Here is a 15103-nt window from a genome sequence, read left to right as displayed (position 1 = left end):
TGAACGCAGATAGAAGCCACACCCTCGCTTTCTTTATAAACTTCCTTATTTAAGTGCAGTTTCTGCCTTGCAGCTGCTTTTTACTTCATTGTGCGTTCGTAGTTAGAGATGCCGTCTGTACTTGCCTTATGGTATGTATTATTCATTGTGATTAAGAGTTTAATCAGGCTACCAATCTATGGGTCTCCTTTAATCCCTTTTATGCTGAGTTACTGGGCTTTCACCTTGGTTCCTCTGCCAGTGAATCAAAGTGTGTGGCTTTGGAACAAATAGGTAATGTCAGAGAGATGTTAATGTCTCAAACTACAGACAGATAACTAACTAACAACAAACCAACTCAGCTGAACATTGAAGAACCAATACCCTGATAAACAAGATTTAGATTTATCAATGGTATACACTTATATTGTTAATTAAAAGTGCAATAATCCTCTTTGGTACTTGGATAGAGTTCTAACTTGGCTTTTATTGCAAACGTTTTGTACAAAAGGGCTACAATGCCACCATGTGGAGTAATGATGTGGTGCAAACAATATTGATTTATTTCATACCAGTTTGTGAATATTTGGGTGACCAAAACCACTCCCTAAGCAAAAAAGATAAAAGGTAACAATTTGAGAAAAGTCTGTTACACAGGAATACTTATGAAAATGTTTTTTTTTTTTTTTTTTTTTGAAAAAATGTACAAACCTTTCCGGAGGCTACTCATGGTCATTATGCACCTGTTATTTATTGAAAGTATCTGTAATTTTTTTCCTTAGATGAATTGACAGTTGAGTCTTTCACTAAGTATTTACAAGTACCATTATATGCAATTCACCACTGAAAGTAAGTTTTAAGTCTGAAGTTGAAGAAGCATAGTATTACAACCCTAAATTCTCTGTAGTCTTAAGAACGACCATCTCAAGCACAGCCTTTTCCTTTCATTTAGTGTGGTTTAAATTAACTTTACAAATAATACACTATCACTGAGCATAGTACAAAGTATCATTGAACATAGTACAATTATATGCTGTGTTTATCAGGTGCAATTACCATAATGTGTGTTGCTTCAGCAATACATACTCACTAAATTACTAAACCACATGAGGTATTATGTGAGGAATGAGTAAGAAGTTCATTATTACCTTATGAATAGCATGTTCAGTCACAAAAAAATTAAGAATGAAGGCCTCTTGATCTTACTCTTACTATTACTACTTCTGTAAAAGCTACGAGATTTAAATTTGCTTTGCTTCATGATGATTTATCTATATTAATATATATATGATTATTTTTTCATAAATGCTCAATTACATGACTGAAATGCAGAATGTGATGAAATTAATATAGGCCGTTGTTTAAGTTTATGTCTTACACATCAGTTATTCTCCCCATTTCAACCAAGGGAATCTTAACAAGCATATTTTTATTATGCAGATTTTTGTATAGTTTAATTGAAGCACATTAACAGAAGTTTGTCCACAACTGTCGTAACTCTGGTCTACAGGCGGGTTTTGCAATGAACAGCACAACACTTAGGTTGAGAAAATAGTTTGTGGTTATGCTCAGGAAGCCTCAGAGCATAGAAAGAAAAAGACTGCATTTCCTGAACTTCCTTAACCACCCCCCCACCCCCACCCCCCAACACCACCACACACACCCCCAAGCTGTCAGAAATAGAACGAACTATAGGAGATACATAGAATTCCTTACTCAGCAGTACATATGTTGACTTCCTCTGTTTGGCCAACATCTCGACATCAATTTTTAGTGGTTGCTTTTTTAAGATGATGTGTGTGTAGACGGCGCTGGATGTGTTTGTCTCTGCCTTTACTGACTTGGCTTACAAAGTGGACCAAACTTATTGAAAGAAGAGAGCAGAGGTAAGACTTGTCAGTGATCGTTTTGCTGTGGTACACTTCAACCAGTCATTTACAAATGGTGATTATTTAACACGTTTCTGATTAGCCATTACCATTGCAATTTAGATATTAATATTATGGAGTAATATGCATATAGTGGGCATGCTTCTTTTTTGGTTATAGTGTTTAGTCACTGTAATATATGTAATTGAAGCCGTTTAATTTGGAAGAGCTACAAAAAATTTTAAACTATTTTAAACTACTATGAGCTGAGGTGTGTGTAGCTATATACTGGTATTAATTAAACGAGCTTGACCAACATATACTGTTAAGTAATATTGCATGCACATGTTTGTGTGTGTGTATGTGTGTGTGTGTGTGTGTGTGTGTGTGTTATTATATTCAATGTACAGAAGGGTGACAAATTAAAGGAACAATAACATAAAGTGTCTCAGTAAGGTGCTGGGTTGCCATAAATCAACAGAACAGCTTGTGCTTCAGCATTTAAATCTGGTGCTATGATTTTCATATATATATATATATATATATATATATATATATATATATATATATATATATATATATATATATATATATACATATATATATATATATGTATATATATATATATATAATTAAGTTTCGTTTTATTAAACATGATATGTCTATGATAAATTTACAGACAAACTGATGGCTGTTATGTTCTAGGATTGTAGGAGTGTAGTGCTGCATTTATTTGAATCAACTTGTCCCCTTCGAGTGAAGGGTCACTGCAAATCAGTACAAAGTTCTTCTCTCACCTTTATGCTGTAATGAAATGCTTCTATCCTGATGGGAATAGTCTCTTGGACACTGATAGTGTCCCTATTCGCAGGGTATGGGGGCGCACTGAATGGTTTGATGAGTATGCTGTTGTATGATGTAATGATGTAAATCATACGCTATGGTCTTCACATTCACCAGATCCCAATGCACCTATGGGAAACCGATATGGCGGATAGCCCTCTCCACCACCATCATCAAAACACCAATTCAGGGAATATCTTTTAAAAGAAACTCTTCAGTATATATAAACTTGGAGAATCAATGCTAATGTACATTAAAGCCATTGTGGAAGCTTGTAGTGGTCCAACCGCTTAATTCTGTATATCCTGTATCTTTAGTATATTTTAATACAAGGCATTTATGAATTGTAGTAACTACATAGTAATTAATAACAGTCATTAATAACAATAATTAATAACAGTAAGCAAGAGTAGACAAGAGTAGACCATTGTATCAGGTATAACTTATAAAATAAATAGCCAGTTAACACATATAAATAACTCATTGTTGATAACTTACTTTATTATAACAGTTATCAATATCAATTACTTGTATGTACCATAAATGTATGTAAAATTGATTGCATGGAACACAGCAACTTCATACTGAACATAATTTTGACTGAATGACAACAAATGAGCTACTAGTGACTGGCAAGTTAGTCAAGTGATTAGATATTTTTGGATTAAGGAAGTGAATGTGCCAGTATAGATTTGGAGAGGGATGCAAAAAGATTATAGACTGTATCAAAATTTATATATGTCATGCTTTCTTGTTAATCATATAATATATGCTCTTTATGTATCATATATGCAATCAAGGTAAAATGGAAAGGTCTTATAGTTGTTCCACTAAGTGGCTGAAGTCTTTGACATTCACTATTCTCTTAGTCACACAGCAGAGTGAACTAAGGATGGAAACTCTCAAAACCGCAAAGCCACTCGAGCCATTTGACACTGACGTTTGATCTGATTCGCATATCGGCTTAGCAACACAACTATTTACAATACTTTAAAATAAATTTTCCCATATTTTCTCCTTTATCTAAATTATGCCATATAACTTCGAGTACAAAGACTGCTAATGTCACTATACAGTATCCTGGGAAATTGTTGTAGTTCTGGTTATGGTAGTTCGTAATGAAGTGCATAAGAAAGTTTGGAAACACTAAATATGTTAGACCAATAGTAAATGACTAAGCAATACTTTAAAATCCTCTTTAGTGGCATCAATAAATTAGCCACATATATTTGTAAATATTATTATTTTAAAAACTCAATTTGTATAAGAATTAATTTTTTTAAAAGAAAATGTCGATTTATGCAGCCAGGATTTCAAAGGTTTATTGGTGATCTTTGTATTAATGGCACAAGGTAACATGTACACACATACTTGCCCTCTTTTTTTGCTTACAGGCATGTATGCATAAATATATTTTTTTTAATCTACAGTACTCTGCAAAAGTATCAGACACTTCAAGAAATGCTGTAAAGCAAAGATGCCTTCAACAATAATTAAATTAATTGTGTCTACATAAAAGTCAATATTTTTTGGTGTGACGACTTTTTGCTTTACAAAATGCACCAGAAGTCTCAGGTACACGTTATGCATTTTCGAGAATCTCCCGGCATTCTTAAGCAGACTGAACAGCCTTCATTATGTTTTTTGGCTAAAACGTGGTGTATTATGCAATATGTTGCTTTCTATACTGACAAACAAACACTGTTCTGTAACATTTAGGTTGGAAAACTCATTTTTGGACATATAAAATGTTTTTGTACTGACTCAATAATGCCATAAATGATTTCCATTAATGCAATAAAGTCATAAAATAAACATCTATAACAAAATTTGTATTTTAAAAAATCAAGGTAAAATTAAGGTAAGACTTTTGCACAGTACTGTACATATCATAAGTAGATAAACCTCAAACTGTCATTTAACTATTCAAACCAATGCACATGACAGGAAGTAATAGAATAGTACATGTATAAATTACATACATATTCTTGAGTGTGGGTGAGAGAGGAAGTCTCGGACTGAGTCATGGTGTGACTTAAATGAAGGCGCTAAAAAGACCAACATACAGAACACACGCCGTTCTTTTTTTACATGTGGACAAATCAGATTGATCTGTGTTGTAAGATTATAATTTCTTATATATTTTTGGAAAGACTGAAAAGACTACAATGTTTCAGTTTTTTTAGTTGAGCATTCATGATAGCATACCTGCATTCATGATAGATACCATTTTCTCGTTATTAATGTATAACCATTTTATTAGGTGGCAGAGTAACTGACTGTGATGGCCATTGGGTCATACAACCATCCTGAGAGATTGTTTGCCTCTCATGTATCTAGTTTTGCTTGGTTATCTTGCAAGCTCTCATACAAGTTTGGGTTTGCTGTATTTTAAAACATTTTGGTAAAACTATTTGGGCAGAGATGGTGTTCAATTAGGGACTCAGATTTGTGCATGAATGCTTCTAGACATGACTTGACCTAGAGTAAATACTCTGGAAAGTTGACCCTGGAAAAAAACAAATACTCTTTAGCCTAGACTTAAAGATTGAGACTGTGTGTGAGTCCCGAACATTTATTGGAAGGCTGTTCCACAACTGTGGTTCTTTGTGTAGATTTCATTATTCTAGATACCAACAAAGGACCTTCACCTTTTGATCAAAGCAGGTGTGTCGATTATAAAAGACCAGAAGTTCACCCAGGTACTGTGATGTGAGACCATTCAGTGCTTTATTGGTCATTAGTGGTATTTTATAATCAATGCAATATTTTATTCGAAGGCAATGAAGAGTGTATAAGACAGGGGTTATAATGGCAGCTATGAAAAGTTCCCTTGCCAGCCTCTCCATTATCCTCTCTGTTGATGTAAGCTTTGCCACTTCAAGAAACCAAAAAGTTCAAAGTTCTTTATCTTGAAGGTTCTCCCATGGCAGAAACCTTACTGGCCATTATAAAGCATTGACACCCAAGACTCCTTCCATAAATGTTAAATAAACATGTCCTCAACAGAGAGGGTAGAATAATTTTTCTACGTTTGTTACATATAATGTTTAAAGTTTAATGTAATTTTATGAGGTGATGCTGTACCTTGTACAAATTGTGTTTCAATTGTCCTAGCGATAACATAGCAGTGTTTTACATATGTAAAATTAAATGCTTCCTGATAAGGATTTGAGTCTTAACCAAAGTTCATGTCTAAAGACTTGCGATTTGACTCGGACTTTGCACCTGAGGGATGTGAGTCTTGATTTGGGCTTGCATAAAGTTCATTCATGTAAAGTATGAAGTTTCGCTAATATTTCTCCTATAATTGTATAATATATCTTACTGACATTAACCTCTTATATCATCCCAGAAATGTTTGTTTGTTTTTTTTCTTTCCATAGGGAATGACCCGCTCTTCTACATTCAGCTTTTATGCAACACATACCTGGAAAATGATCGTGGAAATATTTGTTTTTCATCTTGAGTAAATGCAGTTAAAATCAGTGCAATTAAATAGTCTGGCTAAATTAGCTCTATAAGGCCAGAAAAAGAAGAACATTAAAGGCTAGAATCATTGACTGATCTCTATTTCCAATATGACAGAGAACCTATATGAGATTAATGACCTAACTAATGGCAGTAACAGCTTAACTCTTACAAGATCTGGTTATGGTATACATAGTACAACATCATTACAACCATCACCAGTGTCTCCACATGTTAACCAAAAGTATATGCCATCCCCTACCACTCCACAAAATGAGCTTTCTCCACTACTTGAAATATCACAAGATGAAGGTTCTTGGGAACATAATCAGCTTGAGAAGTCAGCATCTTCCATGTTAAGTGAGACTATGAATTCCTATTTTGTCTACCCCTTTAATGTTGCTGAAGCTTTACACGGACTGGATTCATTTTCCAAGGCCTTTCCTGGAAAAAACCCAAATACTGTTTTTGGTAACAGTGTAGGGGAAAAGAATTCAGAAGACAATCAAGTGTCAGAGATTTTGCTTTCACCCCAGAGAGGAACACCTTCAGCTGCGTCAGATAGTGAGCCCTTTAGTCCTGTAACCACGCAGAGTCATTCACAGCAGTGCCATAATCAGCTAATGCATCATCCAATAGACAGCCAAAATATGACTCATAATCCCTACCAAAGCCACCAGCAATATTATGGATATCAACATCACAAACCACAGCTGAGAGAGAATAATTCAGTGCCGTTATACAAGGTACCCTTCTATAAGTCTCAGAGCCAGTATCTTCTCCAACCGTATGGAAATCAAATCCACCAGCAGCAGCTTGCTTCTTATTCATTAGCCCAGCAAAAGCAACAAATACCACTAGATGTTCAGGAGGGCCATGAGTCCATTGGATCACCAACCGATAGCTACACTGAGGACTATAAAACATCTGAGCAACCAGTTTTCCAGGCTGGTCTACAAACTTCCCATTTCCAGGGGTCACAAAATTTTCTCTCACTTTCCCACCAGAGTAATCTCTACCAGCAGCAGCAAACAAATGAGCTATCACACTCATTCCCTTTTAAGCAAAATCCTTCTTTTGAAGATCACTTGGGATCAGTAGACATGCCAGGATATTCCAATCTAAAGGAGGAGGTTTATATGGATTTAAACTACCACCACAAACAGGAGGATTTCTATAGTTCCCATTATCAAAATGTGGGGTCAGGGGCCAATCAGACTGCTCCGTCACCAGCTCTGAGAGGAGGAGTATTTCATCACCTTAACTCTTACAGACCACCTTGTGGACAGGTAGTGCATAAAAAAAAAAAAATAACTCTATGGTTCTGTTATGATTAAATTGAGGCAAATTTTTACCAGTGTCTGCCTTTCTTTCCATAAGACGCGCTCATCAGATGGCCAAGAGGACCAACTTTTATCCTACTACAGGTTGGACATACACATTATTAGGAATTTATTATGAAATAATTTCGCAATGGATTTTAAGTTTTCATGTCTTGATTTTAGCTTATTTTGGGTGTATTTTTGTTAGGACTGAAGCACTGACACCTGGAGGGGCAAAAACAAAGCTGAAATGCATTTTATGCCTCCGTGAGTTTAAGAGCTTGCCAGCTCTTAATGGCCACATGCGTTCCCATGGCGGATTCAGGACACATCCCACAACACTCAAAACTGTAAGACCATTTACACTGGATTACTATTATAATCAAGACATACAGTCAGGTCCATAAATATTTGGACAGTATCACAATTTTGGTAATTATGCCTCTGTACACCACCACAATGGATTTGAAATGAAGCAATCAAGATGTGATTAAAGTGTACACTTTAAACTTTAATTCAAGGGTTCAACAAAAATATTACATTAACGTTTTAGGAATTACAGCCATTTTTATATAGTCCCTCCATTTTCACAGGCTCAAAAATAACTGGACAAACTAACAATTATAAATAATAGTATTATTTTTAATACTTTGATGCAGTCAATGACTGCCTGAAGTCTGGATCCTGTGGACATCACTAAATTCTGTGTTTCCTCCCTTGAGATTCTTTGCCAGGCCTTTATGACAGCTGCCTTCAGTTTCTGCTTGTTTGTGGGACTTTCCGTCTTCAGTTAGTGAAAACCATGCTCAGTTGGGTTGAGGTCAGGTGACTGACTCAGCCATTTAAGAACATTCAATTCCTTGCCTTAAGAAGCCCTTAAGTTACTTTTGCAGTACTTTTGGGGTCATTATTCATCCGTACTGTGAAGCTCTGTCCTTTTAGTTTTGCAGCATTTGACTGAATCTGAACAGAAAGTATAGTTCTGTACACTTCAGAATTCATCCCGCTACTTCTATCAGCAGTCACATCATCAATAAACACCAGTGACACAGTTCCTCCAGCATGTTTGACATATTATGTGGTATGCTTTGGAACATGAGCCCTTCCTTTCCTTCTCCATACTCTTCTCTTCCCATCATTCTGGTATAAGTTAACCTTGTATCAGAACTAGGCAGGCTTTTTTAGAGGTTTTTATTTTTTTTAGAAAAGTCTAATCTGGCCTTTCTGTTCTTAAGTGTTATGAGTTGTTTGCATCTTGAGGTAAACCTTCTGTATTTACATTCATTAAGGTGTCTCTTGATTGTAGACTTGACGATAATACACCTACCTCCTGCAGAGTGTTCTTGACTTGGTTATCTGTTGTGAAGGGGTTTTTCTTCAACATGAAAAAAGAATTCTTGTAATCCATATTAGTTGTCTTCCATGGTCTTCCAGGCCTGAGCTCACCAGTGCATTCCTTCTTTTTAAGAATGTACCAAATTGTTGATTTAAATAAAGCTTCTGCTATCTCTCTGATAGGTCTGTTTTGTTTTTTCAGCCTAATGATGGCCTCCTTCACTTGCATCGACGCCTCTTTAGACCGCATATTGAGAGTTCCCATGAACCGCTACCAAATGCAAATTCAACACTTGGAATCAACTCCAGACCTTTTATCTCTTTAATTTGTCATGAAATAACGGTGAAACTGACCACTACTGGCCATTAAACTGCTTAGCAGTCAATTGTCAAATTACTTTTGAGCCGGTGAAATCAGTTAATGCAATGTTTTTGTTCAACCCCTTGAATTAAATCTGAAAGTCTTCAATTAATTCACATCTTGATTGCTTCATTTTAAATCCATTGTGGTGGTATACAGAGGCAAAATGACCAAAACTGCATCACTGTCCAAATACTTTTGGACCTGACTGTATCTTTTAAAGCCGTTCTTAAGAGTCTGGTACATTTCATTAATAAATATGGCCAAGAACCGCCTACTTTCACAGAAAGAAGCAACTAGACATGGCAGATGACAAACCACAGATCTTTTTTTACAGTCCATCAGCAACAGCCATAGATGCCAAAAACCACAAGAATTACAAGACTTAGCTTTTTTTCGTTAATGTTGGTATTATCAATTAAAACAAACAGCATGCATATTGTGAAGTTTAACACATCAGAAATGTGCAGTTGACTCCTCAACTCTTCCCACAGCATCACTAAAATGTAATGGCTCCAATTCCTCATTGTACAATGGTCATCATACCTATGCTACTGGCACTAGGTCTATTACAGCATTCAAAACTATAGTATTATGTGAAGCATTCTGAGCACTGTTGTGGTCCCAGGATAAACCAAATATCTTCATAAATGGTTCAGCGTAAAATGTTTTTAAAATAATATAATTTATATAATTCAAGTTAATATAATTAAGTAAGACTTAATCATATTTAGTTCTTATTGTAAATTTCTTTTTCTTAGGTTTCATTACAGACTGATGAACAAATTCAGCTATCTAAAGAAGCAATTCCAATTGATCCCATGGTGTTCCCTGTCTCTGTTCCTGTAAAGGATTACTCAGTTCCCTCCAGGCTTCCAAATAACTTTCATAACCACCTGAGACATACTGATTTGGCTGACTCAGATGAGAGTCGTCCACAGCGACAAAAGGTTCTCACTTCACGTGTGAGTGTCATTGCTCCCAATTTCCCTATAAAAATCATTCATCAATCTTTCAAATAATGGGCCTCAGTTATCAATCTTTGATTATAGTTGTGTGTAAATGTTTGCATAAGTCAAATTGAACTAAAAAATTAAGCCGGATTTACAAAGTTTCATAAATGCTGATTTTCTTCATATTGGTGTGTGTATGTTGATAAAAGGCAATCACCTGTAAATTACCGGGCGCTTACAGGTCACAGCTGATTTGTGGTTGGTGACGCCTATAAAACTACATAAAAGGGACAAGTTCACAGGGCAAAAAGTGCAAAATAGCCACTAAACAGCCAAAAAAGCATTTTGAATCGGCATATCCAACTGAGTCACCACCAGAAAAGGCCAAAATATGAAGAGAAATGACAGAGATGAATTCGGTATCATCCATCCATTTATAAATTATACCGGTCTCTATATATCCATTGCCTCATAGAGGCATCATGTGCTTTGAGTAATATCAATTCTGCGATGTGCACTACCTCAGCTCAGACCATAGCTCATTGCAAATGATAAGATTTGAAGATGATCAATCAATGTGTATATTAGTTATTATCTCCTTAATACCATTTTTTTGTGTAAACTCCTATGAATGATTTACACATTAATTAGTTCATATCCAGCTTGATGAATGAAGCCTAATCTCAGTGTATGGGTCAGCAGAGTGATCTAAAAAAACATCTCCATTACCCTTAAAGGTACAGAAATATTGCTAATTAACGAAATTTTGCAAATGCAAACATTCTAGGCAAAGAGTTCAGTAGGAGTTGGAGAGTGTGCAGCAAAGCAAGAGAAAAAGCGGTATCGCCACTGCCTGGTGCCACTTGTAATTTCGCCATGTGACGCTGGTCTCGAGTCCAGAGGGCCGGTGCTTTTCCAGAGCCAGCTGCGTTCTCCAGGCAGCTGTGGAGATGACGTTCCATACACTCCTCCACCGATGCTCAGCCCTATACGTCCTGGCTCTGGCCTTTTCAGTAGTGTTAATGCAGGGCACCCGTGCACTGCAGCACAGAATGTTCCACGAGTTCACTTGTGCAAGGACAGTAAGTGTCCACTTAGATATTTATGTCACTGAGACACACACACACACACACAAACACAAAAGGAAGATAACATGTGTCTTTAATGCTTTTAATGTGTCACAGGTGAAAAATATGACTGCAATGCGACATTAGATTCATTGGATAAATCAAGTAGCATTAAACCGTAAGTAGAAACAACAAAATAATAATAATAATAATAATAATAATAATAATAACAATTGATCTATTACTGCTAGATGGCAGCATAAGCTAAAACTAGTTTTTTAAAAAATATATTTTGCAGCCGGATCAATATTGGTTGCGATTTTCAAGCAGACATTCCAGATATTCAGAGTCGCTCTAAATTGACAGAGGACATCCATAAGGCAAACCTGCTGTGGACACCCTGTTATTTGGATACCCCTGAGAAGCAGCAGAGAGGTAAGCTCAATTAAGACACTGTAAATGTAAAGAATGTTCCACTGAGCAATTAATTAATGTAGGAATGCTGCTTTTACAAAATAAATTGTAAGATTTTCTGATGGCCAATTTGCACTTCTGCCTGATCCAAGTGGATGATCTTCTGAAGATGGCATGCTCCAGTGTGCTTCCAGGAGGAGGGATGAACACAGAATACACTCTCCATTGTCTTTTTGAGTGTAGTGGTGATATCATGGTGAGAACGTCTGATTAACTTAAATATAAGCACTATTTTCAGGACTAGCTTTATTAAATGTTGCTATTTTGCATGTGGTTTTTAAATCATTTTTCAGACAACCCTGGAGAAACTACTCTCACTGACAGCACTGAATCATGTATCCAGCCGTCACACAAATTACCATTATGCTGGTATTTGACTGCATTTGTGTCTTCTGAAATATGTGGACTTGTACTGTAGTTAATTTGTAGTAGTCAGTTATCGTCTCCTCATAATGTTCTATAAACATTACTAAGTAAATAATGTTAATAAACAATAATAATTTCATAAGATCCATAGTAACATTGTACATATTTGTTTTGGTAATGGTTAATCATGGTCATTCCCTTTTTGATCCTCATGCTATAATCTAGGATCAGATAAATGGACTCTGCAAGAAAAGAGACAACTAAACAAGGCCCTATTAATTCACAACAAAGATTTTTACCTAATTCAGAAAATGGTAAATACTCTGTGATAAAAACAATACAGTCTACAAAATATTTAGCCATGCATTGTCTTTCATTGTGCAGACTGTGTTGTAATTAGTGTAGTGATGTAAAGAGATGTGCTTTAATGGTAGGTGAAGACAAAGTCAGTACCTCAGTGTGTCGAGTATTACTACACATGGAAGGAGAAGCTTCGACTGGGCAGGAGATTTAGCACAGGTCCAATAACACCAGGCCAAGTGAAAACGGTGAGATAGCAACGTCTTCTCTCTTTTTACACTCCCCATGTTTCTATAGTGCTGTGAAAAAAGTATTTCTTCTGATTTCTTCTGTTTTTGTGTATATCTCATACTAAATTTTTTCAGAAATTAAACCAAAATTTAAGCTAGGCAACCTGAGTAACCACAAAATACAGTTTTTAAGTGATAAACTTATTTACTGAAGCAACTGGATTATACAGCAAGACAATGATCTAAAGCATAGGAGTAAATCCTAGTCCGAGAATAAGTGAAAGACTGATCTCCAGTTATCGAAAGCATTTGGTTGCAATTATTGCTGCTAATGGTGGCACAACCTTTTAAGTTTAAGATTTTAAGTTTAAGGGGGCAATTAGTTTTTCACATTGGTGATAGGTGTTGGATAAGTTTTTCTATATATAAAAAAGTTTTATATTTAATATTATATATATATATATATATATATATATATATATATATATAATATTATATATTTAATATATTTAATATTAATATATTAAATATATGTATTTTGTATTGTGTGTTTACTCTGGTTGCCTTTGTTTCATGTTGTATTTCATTTGAATATCTAAATCTATTTAGTATGAGATATACACAAAAACAGAAGAAATCAGGATGGTGCAAATACTTTTTCACAGCACTGTAAGTATGTGCTTTATTCTTAGCACCTATCAACCAAAAATCAAAATCAAGTAAACGCTGCAATTTTTCAAAAAAAAAATTTTTTTTTTAATTGCCAAAAAAAAAATTTTGTTGACTTGGGCCAAGATGCATAATGTGATATCGTCATAATGCACATTCAGCCAAAGCCCTCTTTGATTCACATGCGTTGAACATGAGTACAGCTAAAAGTACATGTAGCAACAGCTGCAAGGCCATGCAAAATAATTCTGTGCAATTGCTATTTCACCAATTCAAGTTTTCCACAAAAAAAAAACTGCAAGTTGCATTGCAAATTTTGAAAAAAGCTGCAGCAAAATCAAGAATTTTTGGCCGCAACAATCACAAAAAAACTGTGAAATCCTATACAGACTGACATGTTGTTAAAGTAACTAGGACAATTGTTTCATGCACTGAAGCTGTAAATGTGCGCCAGTAACTTTCCTTTTATATTGTAAGAACTTGTGAACCTATTGGGCTACATCTTGTACTGTTAGTCCATAGTTGTGGTCTTAATAATTATTACAATGTGCCATTTGCTCTTATAGAATAAGGGTCACTTGAAGGAAGGCAACACCAGACAACCTGCACATGAAACAAAGAACAAAACTGTAGCGCTGGAATTTTCTGAACTGTCTGACAACGTCAGTGGTGCATTAGTTTGTGAAGTACCCAGATCTGGGCCTGTAAGTTAATCTTTACAGTAAACAAGATTCTAATGATAAGGTCACACGAAGACCTGATCTGCCTCTACAGTGAAGCTTCCGGGGCTTTGTTATATTTCCTGTTAGAAACTGAAACCTGTCTGTTGATTTTGTTGCGTTGGTTTTTAATTGCTCTTCTACATTTTACATTAGGTCTGTATGTGTTGTATTAATATGTAATGTATTTTTTGTTTCTTTTTCAAATCAGATGTTTAATGGGAATGAATGGAACCAAAGTAATATAGGTGGGCTGTGTAATTCTCCAGCTGAACATAACAGACCCAAATCAGCTCAGCACTTTGCACCAGGCTCTGTAAAAAGCTCACCTTCAAACAGTTCAACAAGTGGAGACACTGACTCAAATCTCATCTTCCCCTGCACTGAATGTGGAAAGTAAGATACAGTTGAGACAAGTGAAATTGACATGGAACATTTTTTTCCCTAGTTAGTTACATGGTCTGTATTATTTATATCCTTCAGGCTGACACAGTCATTAAACCAGTCTATCATTTTTAACCATGTTTTCACAGAGTGTTTCTTAAGGTGAAAAGTCGCAATGCTCACATGAAGACTCATCGCCAACCAGACGATCCACAGTTTTGGCAGCTTCATAGCCTTCCTGAACAGGAAAACAAGACAATGACACCTGCCAGCCCTACTGTTGGACTACTTCAACTACCCCTAACTCCTCATTCTCTTGCAGCAATAATGGAGACATAAAACTATTATATATTGCAGAAACACTGCAACAAGCAGAGTGCCTCTTACAGCGCCAGAATCTTAAAGAGTAATATGGTGACCTCTGCTGAACTGGACCAAACTAAGTGGAACTGATGTTTAATGAGTCAGGTGTCAAAATTCTGTCCAAAATATGATTGTTCAGAGATCTTATGAAACAAATGTCTATGAGGCTTATTAATAGTGAGATGCCATTTGTTGGTGTAAACAAAGGATCAGTTATTTTAGTCCTCAGAATATCTTTATTAACATAAAGAGATGCACTATAGATAAAACTGGCCCAACTGGCCAAATGTCATTATACTAGGACTTGTTGTTGTGTCAGGTCTTGCAGTGTATAAAGTGTCTTGTGTGACCAAAAGCACTGTACAAATAAAACAACTACATTGTAAATGCTTTATAAAA

At 35.6% G+C, this 15103-nt stretch overlaps 1 protein-coding gene across 5 annotated transcripts; it reads left to right on the top strand.

The window, feature by feature from the left end:
- Positions 1–24: 24 nt before the first annotated feature.
- Positions 25–15103, top strand: LOC108270139 (transcriptional-regulating factor 1). Of its 5 annotated transcripts, none has more exons than XM_047157744.2 (15): positions 25–131; positions 6077–7450; positions 7542–7588; positions 7692–7833; positions 9941–10144; positions 10920–11214; positions 11317–11377; positions 11498–11634; positions 11766–11869; positions 11967–12042; positions 12265–12353; positions 12474–12587; positions 13805–13942; positions 14169–14353; positions 14491–15103. In XM_047157744.2, the coding sequence occupies exons 2-15, from the start codon at positions 6272–6274 to the stop codon at positions 14678–14680; spliced, it is 2961 nt and encodes a 986-aa protein (XP_047013700.1). In that variant the 5' UTR covers positions 25–131; positions 6077–6271; the 3' UTR covers positions 14681–15103. The 5 variants fall into 5 exon arrangements, with proteins under 5 accessions (XP_047013700.1, XP_017332012.1, XP_047013702.1 ...); XM_047157746.2 differs by lacking the exon at positions 25–131 and adding an exon at positions 1653–1865 and having other exon boundaries at positions 10031–10144; XM_017476522.3 differs by lacking the exon at positions 25–131 and adding an exon at positions 1653–1865.

The sequence above is a fragment of the Ictalurus punctatus genome, chromosome 9 (assembly GCF_001660625.3).
Source record: "Ictalurus punctatus breed USDA103 chromosome 9, Coco_2.0, whole genome shotgun sequence".
NCBI lineage: Eukaryota > Metazoa > Chordata > Actinopteri > Siluriformes > Ictaluridae > Ictalurus > Ictalurus punctatus.
The sequence above is the reverse complement of the archived record's forward strand: the minus strand, read 5'-3'. Positions and strand labels throughout refer to the sequence as shown.